General features: G+C 46.1%; 1 protein-coding gene across 2 annotated transcripts in view; it reads right to left on the bottom strand.

Annotated features, from left to right (window-relative positions):
• MTMR2 (myotubularin related protein 2) overlaps nt 1-11,128 on the bottom strand; it is an 81,469-nt gene extending 70,341 nt beyond the window's left edge. The window contains exon 1 of one of the 2 annotated variants that reach the window (XM_084632239.1): nt 10,857-11,128. In XM_084632239.1, coding sequence (XP_084488365.1) covers nt 10,857-10,936 — 80 coding nt within the window. In that variant the 5' untranslated portion in view covers nt 10,937-11,128. Of the gene's footprint in view, nt 1-1,115; nt 1,166-10,856 lie in introns of those variants that run through there. The other variant, XM_084632241.1, reaches the window with a different exon arrangement.
• Nucleotides 11,129-11,607: the final 479 nt, after the last annotated feature.

An 11,607-nucleotide genomic window follows, 5' to 3' on the forward strand; every position in this document is an offset into this window, starting at 1 on the left:
CAGAGGTTAGTGAGGTGCTCTGGGGATACATCTCCAATAAAGCTTATACTTACATAGTTACGGTGGCCCAAATCCACAGAGGTATTTAGGTTCCTACCTTGCACTGAAGTCAATGGAAGTGAAGAACCTAAATACCTTTGAGGATTGGGGCCTTTGAGCTTCTATACATTGATGTAAGGTGCTCCCAGTAATGGGGGACACAACAGCTGTCCAAGGAGCTGAGATCCTTCCTTCTCAAAAAAGCTGTGGGACTCCTGTTTTCAATTATAAGGAGAGCCTGAATTTCAAATCTCAGCTTACTCTGAAGAGTGACTTTGTTAAAAAGACATTGCAGAAGTTCTGGATCAAATGTGTTCAGTTTACAAATAAAAAGATGACCTTTGGGTTTGTTTGCATTTCTTCAACTGTCAACCCGGCTAACACAACATGAGGGTTGTCAAGGTTCCTCCCCCACTCTGAACTCTAGGGTACAGATGTGGGGACCTGCATGAAAAACCTCCTAAGCTTATCCAGCTTAGGTCAAAACTTCCCCAAGGTACAAAATATTACACCCGTTATCCTTGGACTGGCCGCTCCCACCACCAAACTAATACTGGTTACTGGGGAAGAGCTGTTTGGACGCGTCCTTCCCCCCAAAATACCTCCCAAAACCTTGCACCCCACTTCCTGGACAAGGTTTGGTAAAAAGCCTCACCAATTTGCCTAGGTGACTACAGACCCAGACCCTTGGATCTTAAGAACAATGAACAATCCTCCCAACACTTGCACCCCCCCTTTCCTGGGAAATGTTGGATAAAAAGCCTCACCAATTTGCATAGGTGACCACAGATCCAAACCCTTGGATCTGAGAGCAATGAAAAAGCATTCAATGTTTTACAAGAAGACTTTTAATAAAAAATAGAAGTAAATAGAAATAAAGAAATCCCCCCTGTAAAATCAGGATGGTAGATATCTTACAGGGTAATTAGATTCAAAAACATAGAGAACCCCTCTAGGCAAAACCTTAAGTTACAAAAAAGATACACAGACAGAAATAGTTATTCTATTCAGCACAATTCTTTTCTCAGCCATTTAAAGAAATCATAATCTAACACATACCTAGCTAGATTACTTACTAAAAGTTCTAAGACTCCATTCCTGTTCTGTCCCTGGCCAAGACGACTACAGACAGACACAGACCCTTTGTTTTTCTCCCTCCTCCCAGCTTTTGAAAGTATCTTGTCTCCTCATTGGTCATTTTGGTCAGGTGCCAGCGAGGTTACCTTTAGCTTCTTAACCCTTTACAGGTGAGAGGAGCTTTCCCCTGGCCAGGAGGGATTTCAAACGGGTTTACCCTTCCCTTTATATTTATGACAAGGGTCAAGCAAGGTTCTTTCTATCTCGCAAATCATCTCTAGTAAGAAGAGTTCAATTACATCTGTTGAGCACATTGGCTTTAACTTATGTGCTCAACACCACCTGGGGAACCTCTATTTGTCTTCAATTGGTTTCCACAAGTGTAACTGACTAAAACACAATAAAGAAGTCTGTTTATGAGCCACAAGATGGAGTAGAATCCAGCTCCCCCTCTCTCAGCTGTGTTGGCTCTACAGGACTAACAAGTATAAAAAGGAATGAGGATTTATTTTTCTCATCAAAGTCAACAGATGACTCAGTATACAGAGATCTGTAAAATGGTGACATTTTTACATAGTCACTTTATTGACTAGAACAGCACTTCAAATGTTATTTACTGCATCTGGGGGGGTGGATTAGAGAACCACTAGCTCTTTTGCTCCATAAGGTAGGTGGGAGGTTGGAAAGGAATGGAAAAGAATTAATGGAGTGTAAAAGACTAGAGAAAGGTAGGAGAAAGTCCCACCATTACATGGCTAGATAACTAAAAACCATCTGTCAAAAGAAAATAGAGACAGTAGACAAAAGGAGAAACATGAACATCAAAAATTCCACTGAATTTTTTTCTGGGTCTTGTTGAATTTTTTAAACCAACGCTTGCAGAAGTGTAGTGATCGTTACAGCAGTTAAAAACAGATCCACCCTTCACTTTTAACTGTCTTAAAATGCACTACTGATTATTGGGAGTGAAACAGCTAATAGGATTCCTCATTTCATTTATTCCCACTTCCCCTCTCACTTCCTGTGCTCTTCCTAAACCACCTACTCCTACTTGAGATTCTCCTATTTATGCATCCAAGTACTACATTAGCTCTTTTGGCCAGAGTGTTGCAGTGGGCACTTATGTTCAGCTTACTACCCATCACCACCACAAAATCTTTTTCATGTCTCTTTATACAGCACCAGACATACTATAAGCACTGAACAAATAGCAGGAAAGTAGGTCAAGAGAAAAAGGATCATGAAGGAGAAGCCAGGAGCTTACAGATCCTGTTGATTAGGCTGAGAGTGTGTGTTCGGCTTTTCCTTATTTTTCAGAATCAGTTCCTGTCTTTGTACAGAAGCTATAAATGAATTAGAAAAGAAGGACAATGATAAGAAAACAGCAGAAGTAAAAGTTATACTTAATTAAAGGAGCACAGCTAACAGGACAATAATTTAAAGGGAGGAAATGATGTAAGCTACTACTTCTGTGAGCAGGACATATACTTGAGATGATGGACGACAGACACCCTTATGGTGTCCAGCCTTGTGTCTGACTAAACAGAAAATGGAGGGATAATGTTGACCAAAACCCAAGAGTTCTTCTTATGAATTACCATCATATGCCCTTAACAACAAAATGCTGAGGCGAATTGTGAGAGCAGCCAAGGGTCTCCAGGGTCTATAGGGCCAGGAAGTAGCAGCAAATTATGTAGTTTGACAATAAAAAAGGTAATTCTGAAGTATAAGAAGGCTGGATAATTATTTTTTTAATTGTAAATCATCTGTAGTTAAGAAAATTGTCAAGCAAACATATTATTAAACAAAACACAAGCATCCACCTCTAAAGAAGGCAGCACAGTCAAGCAAATAGGACTGGGAGTCAGGGACCGGCATTCCAATCCTACCTTTACCCCTAACTAGCTGTGTGTCCTTGGGCAAGTCACTTCATCTCTGTGTGACACTGTTTCCTCTTCCCACCCTCTGTCTACCTTGTCTATTTAGACTCCAAGGGCCACATTTTTAAAGGTGGTTCGGTGTCTAAATCAATGGCAGTCAGGCACCTAGGCACCTCTGAAAAACCCACTAGGCACCTAGCTGGCACATCTGCAAAAATATCTTTAAAAAGCTAGCCCCAATCTCTCAAGGGCAGAGATTCTCTCTCCCCGTGCTAATTATAATACAAGAACTAAAGAAACAGATGAGTGTCAACTGTATGAGTGTCAGTGATTCCCAAACTTTTCAAAACTGTCACCCCCTTTTAGGCTACCAGTATTTTCACAGTTCCCTCCCCAAATCCTCAGCCCCTAATAATGGACTTTCCCTATGATACAAACGAATTATAAGACTTTATAATCCATTCATTATGTTAGCAACATACACAAAAATGTACAGGTGTACAAATTTGCACCCAAATATATTTGTTTCAATTAAGTGTAATAATTTGTCTTTCACATATTAACATTAATGATTAATAAGAATGGAGGAGCCTGTCTGGAGTTGTTAACTGGTTCTAGACACAGAGTGAAGTTTCTCAGACACAAAAGTAGCTCATTCTCAACACCCAGCCACCGACTGTACTTATTTCTAATGGCACCCATTCTTGAAAATCCTGCCTCACATATATATGAGGAATCAAAAGGAAGAAGCATTCTCACAGCCTATGAAAAAAGTGATGGATATTTGTGCTTCACTGACCACCAAAACCGGCAAAAAAATCTTCAGTTTCAAATTGTAACTTCAATGAGTCATCACAAGGCAACTCAATCCACCAATGTGACACATCTGGCAGCAATGTGGTTTTGGTGTCTAAAATTCAGAGAGAAAGCCCCCAAGGGATTACAAATTCATCTCCTTCCAATGTCAGCCTCGTCCTCGGGGAAGAATGCTTCAAATAGGACCTTAAGTTGCCGTCAGAGTAGGTGTCCACAGGGCCATAATCAAGATGAACAGGGCCCTTAACACCATTTACAGCTATTGTTTCAGCCAGTCTGCAGATTAAGGCAGGCATCACTGCATCTGTTTATGCTCAATTCATGTTATCAAAGTTATCAATGCAACCATAAGAGTAAGTAGTATAATTATTTTAAGAAAGGGAAGAAAAGGGAGAATGATTGTGACTCTCCAGAGGTTGCAATCCCCACTTTAGGAACCCCTGAGCTAAAGTACAGCTGTTAGAACTATTTGTATTCTTCATAAAATAGGGTTAGAATATTAATTATGTGATAGTGCACCCCATAAGGCTTTATGGAAATATACTTATGAATATATATATGACATAACTGGAATATATTTTATGCTACATATGCCATATAACCTCTCTCTGTAAAAGTTACGATCTACTAAATCTATTAATCCTATTTCTATGCATGTATCATTTTTGTATTCAAAGTTATGAATATTGGCTGTGTACTTGCTTGATTTTTAAGTAGCCTTAGTAAAGCATTTGGTCAGCTTCTTTAGAAAGGAATTTGCAACTTAAGTGTCCAGTCAAGAAGCACTTAACACACAATGGATCTTGGAAGGCTCCAATCCATATAAGAAGTCTACATGAGGACGTTCAACATAGCACGTGGACAATGGCTGCTGCCTGTAAAAACTGCGTCATGCATGGACATGTGACTCGCCCATGTGACTCCAAAACTCCATCTTGGAGCTGGACTTTGCATAGGAGAGAGGAGGGGGTCTCCACCCACAAGATAAAGTCTGTTTAAACCCCTGAGAGACCCCTTCATTTGGTCCTCAGCTGGCTAAGGAGATAGCCTCTCCACCCCCAACGATACCTGAAAGAAACTGGAACAAAGGACAGTAACTACAGGGGGTGAGAGTGAATGCTGGACCCAGACTAGAAGGAGGCTGGGGGGGGGGGAAGAGTAGGGCTTTCTCTCTTAATTTTAGAAACAGTTTGTTTTAACAATGGTTAAGCCAAATTCTGTTTATTTCTGAGTTAAAGTCATCAAGTAATTCTGAAGTCAAAACTTCAGATACAAGGTCACTGTAAACTACAGATTCCAGGGCCCTGAAGACATTCCGTGGTGAGCTAAGACACTGCTGGGAGCATGAGACCTAACTTTCGCAGCAGATATATACATTTCCTCACCATTAAAATGACTAGGGTTCTTGAGTGAGCAATAAATCTTTCCACCTGTGGTAGGCCATCCAACATTTTTGGACTGTGCCTCAAAGGCCTTTCATTACAACAAAATGGACTTATAGAAGGAATCAGGATTTTTTTAAAAAGGCTAAATGCAAACTATCCAGTCTTTACAGTTCAAGACAACATCCACAAAAATGAGATGTTCCGAGTTCTAAAGTTATTTCCTTTTGCAGTTAAGCTAGCTTACATGAAGTAGTAGTAAAACAGATCGACATGAAAAGAAAGCAGAACCACCAAAATGAAAGAGCTAAGAATTTAAAGTATCAATTCTCAGAAGCAAGGCAAAGAATAACTTGAACTCTGTAGATACACAGCTCTAGAATAAAGGAATTGGTGGAGGTTGCTAGCTGGTATGATTCCCCAAGGCACATGAATGCTCTTTGGTGGGAGATAGTTGAACACTTCCTTCCCCCCACTAGTTGCTAGTCTCACCCCCATCCATCTGGCACAACAACAGATCCCAGAGCTGGAGATCTATTCCAAATACCTTTTAAAAATACTGTGTGATTGTGACGGGTTGCGTCACAGAAACCCCTTTGGGAACTGCCAACTGATGTGCTTTGACTACCCTGAGCCCGCTTTCCCTGCCAGCTTAGGACTTCAGTGCCCTGCCTGGTTTGAGCCAGACCCACTAGCCTGCTGCAAACCCAGACCCAGGTCTGAACTACATCCCCTGAAAGCTGCAGGCTTAACTGAAAACAGCTTAAGAAGTGCTCCTGTCTCCAACACCCAGATGCCCAGTTCCCAATGGGGTCCAAACCCTAAATCCATTTTACCCTGTACACAGCTTATACAGGGTAAACTCATAAATTGCTCACCCTCTATAACACCGATAGAGAGATATGCACAGCTGTTTGCCACCCCACGCCCCCACAAGTATTAATACATACTCTGGGTTAATTAATAAGTAAAAAGTGATTTTATTAAATACAAAAAGTAGAATTTAAGTGGTTCCAAGTAATAACGGACAGAACAAAGCGAATTACCAAGCAAAATAAAATAAAACATGCCAGTCTAAACCTACTGTAAGAAAGTGATTACAAATGAAAACCTCACCCTCAGAGATGTTTCAATAAGCTTCTATCACAGACTGGATGCCTTCCTAGTCTGGGAACAATCCTTTCCCCTGGTACAACCCTTGTTCCAGGGGGTAGCTAGGGGATTTCTCATGATTGCAGCCCCCTTGGTTCTGTTTCATCTGCTTATATATCTTTGGCACAAGGTGGGAATTCTTTGTCCCTCTCTGAGTCCCCACCCCTCCTTCTCAATGGAAAAGCACCAGGTTAGAGATGGATTCCAGTTCAGGTGACCTGATCACGTCACTGTAAGACTCCATTACCCACTTGCCAGCACACACTTATACAGGAAGACTTACAAGCAAAACAGAGCCATCTACAGTCACTTGTCCTGGCTAATGGGAGCCATCGAGAGTCCAAATCACCATTAATGGCCCACACTTTGCAGCCAAATTCAGTGACATATCATCATGGGAGAAGACACAGGAGAAAGACTCCTCCATAACAAAGAGAAAAATCACTAACTCCTTATCTGTGCTGTTGACAAAGATTCAACCTCACACACTGCAAAAGGGAATAAATTTTTATGGCCATGCTCGTCTTTCCTTGTGCAACAGAAAGCAAACTGGTTCTTAAATGTTTTTCTAGTTTGTGGTAGAAAATAGGCAACAGATTTTGTTTATCCCCATGAAGAGTTATTTCTGCAGGTTACTCACTGGAGTAAAAGCTGCATGAAATGCACACATAACAGGTTCTATTAATAATAATATCACCTAGCTCTTACAAGGTGCTTTTCATTAGTAGATATCAAAGCACTTCACAATCTTTAATGCATTTATCCTACAAACCCTCCTGTGAGATACGAAGTTTTAATATCCCCATTTTTAGAAAATAAGGGGGAAGGGGGCAGAGGGTTCCCTACATTGTCCTTGGCTCCAGGCACCGCCCCCCACAGCTCCCATTGGCCGGGAACCGGGAACTGCGGCCAATGGGCACTTCGGGGGAGGTACCTGGAGGCGTGGCAAGGGCAGGGCACAGAGCCCTGTGCCCCCAGGCGCCACGCGGGGACGTGGTTCCGACCTCTTCCCGAAGCAGCGCAGCAGCTCTCTGCCTGCCTGCCCTGGCCCCGGTGCGTGCCGCTGCCACCCCAGAGCCGCTTTAGGTAAGCGGCACCGGGCCGAAGCCCAAACCCCTCCTGCACCCCGCACCCCAACTCCCTGCCCTAAGCTCCCTGCCTGCACCCGACGCCCTCCTTCACCCCAATTCCCTTCCCTGAGTCCCCTGCCGCACCCCATACCTCTCCTGCACCCCAACCCCCTGCCCTGAGTCCCCTGCCGCACCCTTCCTTCACCCCAACCCTCTTCCCTGAGCCCCCTGCCACATCCCTCCTGCACCCCAACCCCCTACCGAGCCCCGTGCCGCACCCCGCACCCCTCCTGCACCCCAACCCCCTGCCCTGAACCCCCTCCTGCACTCCACACCCCAACCCCCTGCCCTGAGCCCCCCCTGCACCCCAACCCCCCTCCCTGAGCCTCCTCATACACCCCACACCCCTCCTCTGCCCCAATCCCTTGCCCTGAGCCCGTTCCTGCACACCGCACCCCCTCCCACACCCCAACCCTCTGCCCCAGCCCTTCATACAATTTCCCCACCCAGATGTGGCCCTCGGCCCAAAAAGTTTCCCCACCCCTGCACTAGACCATCCTTCCATTTTAAAGTACATAGAACGTCAAATACCATTGCTGACATATCCCACATACTTCACTACAAAGGAAAAACTAACTCCCAAAAGACTACAGTATCATCCTGATAGCACTTTCTCGTTCAAGTACCTTTACTTATGTGAGTTCTAGGGTAGGCACATGTGTTTCCAGAAACACATCTTATGTACTTACAGGCTTACACAACTGACCTAACTTTGCAATCAGATCTAAGAAAGCTGTACGATAAAATTATGTCAGGGTGGGGTATAAATGCATCATGTCTGTCAGGTCATCTTTCACCTTTCCAGTTTTTCTAATTTAATTTAAAATGGATATTCATGCTCCTATAACCCAACAAGTTTTCGTGTTTTCATAGGTAAGAGTTGTGAATTTTGATTGAATTGTATCTGTATTCTGAAAGGGATTATTACTATTAAATAAGAAAGCCAGATTTATAAAACTAATTATGGCACCTGCACAGTACACTGTACTCCCACACCATCCCCATAAACTGCCATGCCATATACTGAGCATGTGGGCAAGACCTATCTGCCAGACAACAGAGAAAGAATTTGCTGTAGTAACTCAGAGCCCTCCCCATCTAGCATCCCATCACCGACCATTAGATTTGCTGCTAGCAGCCACACCTGAGCTTCATGCCATTGTAGGCAGTCATGTTATCCCATCCTCTCCATAAACTTAACAAGCTCAGTCTTGAAAAAAGTTAGGTTTTTTTGCCCCCACTGCTCCCCTTGGGAGTGTGTTCCAGAACTTCACTCCTCTGATGGTTAGAAATCTTCATCTAATTCACCAGACCTAGGGCTGGAATGCCTCCTTAAGGTGGAAATCAAACTCCCAGCTCAAAAGTGTAGATATACCCTCAATGATCAGCGTGGAGGAGAAAGCGTCTTGATTTTAATGAAGAGGGGACAAGAGCTGGACCTGTGGGAGTGGAAAGGGGTGTAAAGTGAGACAGGGAGCCCAAAACTGGCACTGGAGGCTGCCAGGGTGTGGAGAGAAACTGGGAGTTGGGTGACTGGGATCCAAGAAGAAAAACTAAGGGGTACACTGGGAGCTGGGGGGAGGCAGGAAATGAGATTAGATGAGGAGCCGGAGAACTGGGACTGGCTGGGCAAGGGGACTGAGAACCAGTAGGGAAGAGGAGAGACTAATTTGACAAGGAGCCAGAGGGGAGGGGGAAGCTCTGTGATTCAGCAAGGGGGTTGACTTCAAGCCAGGGCGGGGAAGAGAGAGCAAATGAGGACCTGGGAGGAGGGAACTGGAAATGGCTGGGAAACAAGATTGGGTGGACTGGAGACTCCAGCAAGATGAGACTTACGCTCCCCTCCAGAGCCTGGAATGGCACCCAAGATTCCTGAGTCTCACCATTCCTCTGATGTCAGCAAACATCTGTAAAACCCACTGGCAAAGTGTCCCACTCCCTTTTAGTGCTGGTCCACAATAGAGGATGACAACCTACTAGTTCTATCAGTAACTCAGTTAGTTCAAGTGGAAGGGGTCCTTGTGGGAGAATCTAAAGGTTCCAACCTTACTGATGATCCCTATAAGTGTAAATATGATGCCACATGATAGAAATTCTGTTTTTTTCTACTTGCTTTTTTGAAAACCTAGGAAATTATACAGAAACAATAATAAAAGATTATTAAAGTTGTTACAGAGACAAGGTGGGTGAGGTAATATCTTTTATTGGACCAACTTCCAATAAAAGATGGAATGAAGTTCCAGTGAAGTTGATCCAATAAAAGATATTACCTCACCCACCTTGCCTCACTAATATCCTGGGACCAACACAGCTACAACACTGCAAGCAAATTATTAAGGATACAAAGTCAAGTACTCAAAAGTTAGGAACTGCTACAATATAAATGGTCAAACACCGCTATCAACATATCCCAGAAGCATCATTACTGAGAACTATACAATATGAGTACAATTTTGTAAACACAAAAACATACACAATCACTTCTTATGGGATCCAATGGATTAACCACACAGATTTTTAAGTGCTGAATCGTATAATTACACAATATTCGTAGAGGTCTTACTGATTTTCAAACAAAAGTTATGTTTTAAAACAAGTGAAAATTACGCATTTTCAAAAAGCCTTTACAAAACATGAAGCAATCACAAAAAACTGGAAGTTTTCCAACTTATTACGAGGGGATTTTCTTTTTCTTTGTCCATTTTTTTTTAAATCAACACACATTCAACTGCAAATCACTACATTAAAAATATATGTGCTATGCCTGATCCTCAATTTCAGCTTCAGTGTGAGCCATCAATCCAGGCCGAATGCTTCAACCCACCTCCAAGGACAAATGTCAAATCACGGAGCCCTGCCCTACATGGGACCTCAATCCCTTTTCCCCTGCTGGGTAAAAACTTGCACCAGTTCCATCGCTTTTATCCACTGTTACTTTGCTTTGTTGGCAGAGGGTTTATTTGAAGTGGTTGGTTTTTTTAAGACCCATCAATCACTGGACGCAAATCCTCCCTTAAGGGCTGTTTACGGGGGACCACCCCAGATCACCAACGGACCCAGAAACCTGATTTCCACCCCCACCTCCCAAGAAACTTCAGCCCAAATGAAGCAGCCCCCGGTGCAGGGATGTGACCGCTGGAGACCGGGCGCCCACAAGCGAAGCAGGGGCGGAATATCCCCAGCCAGCCCCCTGCCTGTCATCTAGCGGGGGAGAGGGGGATCATTACAGGGTTTGCTCAGCAAAGGCTCCCCCAGAGACAACCCCGGGGGAGGGGGGGCGGCTTCCTTCGCGGGGCCACGCAGGCCCCGCGGGCGGCAGCTCCAAAGCCAGGGCCCGGCCCCGCTCCCGCGGGCGGCGGCTGGCGGGGGAGCCGGGGTACCTGGAGAGCGAGTCCACGCTGGGCTGGCGGGCTGCAGCCGGCCTGGAGCCCAGGCTCTCGCAGCTGGAGCTCTTCTCCATCGCGGGCGGCGAGCGGGGCGTGGGGAGGGGCGGGCGCCGCCGGCGGCCGCTCAGGCTCGGGGCCCGGGGCCGGCTGGCTGCCCGCGGGCTGCGGCAGGGCGGCTGCGGTGGGGGCGGGCGGCTGCCATCTCCGCCCGGCGTGCAGCGCGAGGGGGCGGGGGAAGAACCGGCCTGGCCCGACTCGGCCCGGCCCAGCAGCCCCGCCGGCGGGGAAGGGGAGGAGAGACGCCCCCCGAGCCGGGCCGCCGCTAGGGGGCTGGGACCATCCCACCTCGCAGCCTCCCCGCTCCCTCCCGCCGGGCCGCCTGCCCAGTGCCCTCGGCCAGCCCCCGGGAGAGGGGGCCGGGGGTGAGCCCCTCCATCCCGGCCCTGAGGAGGATGGACGGAGATCCAGGCTGGAGAGCAGCCCCTCCCGCTCCCCGCCCGGCGGAGGCGATGCCCGAAGCAAGGGGCTGCCGCCGCAGCAGCAGAGATTGAGCGGAGGGAGGTTGCGGCTAAGCGGGGTGGGTGGGAGGCCTGAGAGAGCAAGAGGCCCCCCTCCTTTCTCACCCCCTGGCCAGCAGTGCAGGGGGAGGGGAGGACGGGGGAAATAATGATGCTTCGGAAGCAGTGGTCGCAGGGTGGGTTGGGACCATTGCAGTGCTGGAGCCAGACCAGCCTCTGCCCGAAGT

The sequence above is a fragment of the Lepidochelys olivacea genome (assembly GCF_965140295.1).
Source record: "Lepidochelys olivacea isolate rLepOli2 genome assembly, chromosome: 1".
NCBI lineage: Eukaryota > Metazoa > Chordata > Testudines > Cheloniidae > Lepidochelys > Lepidochelys olivacea.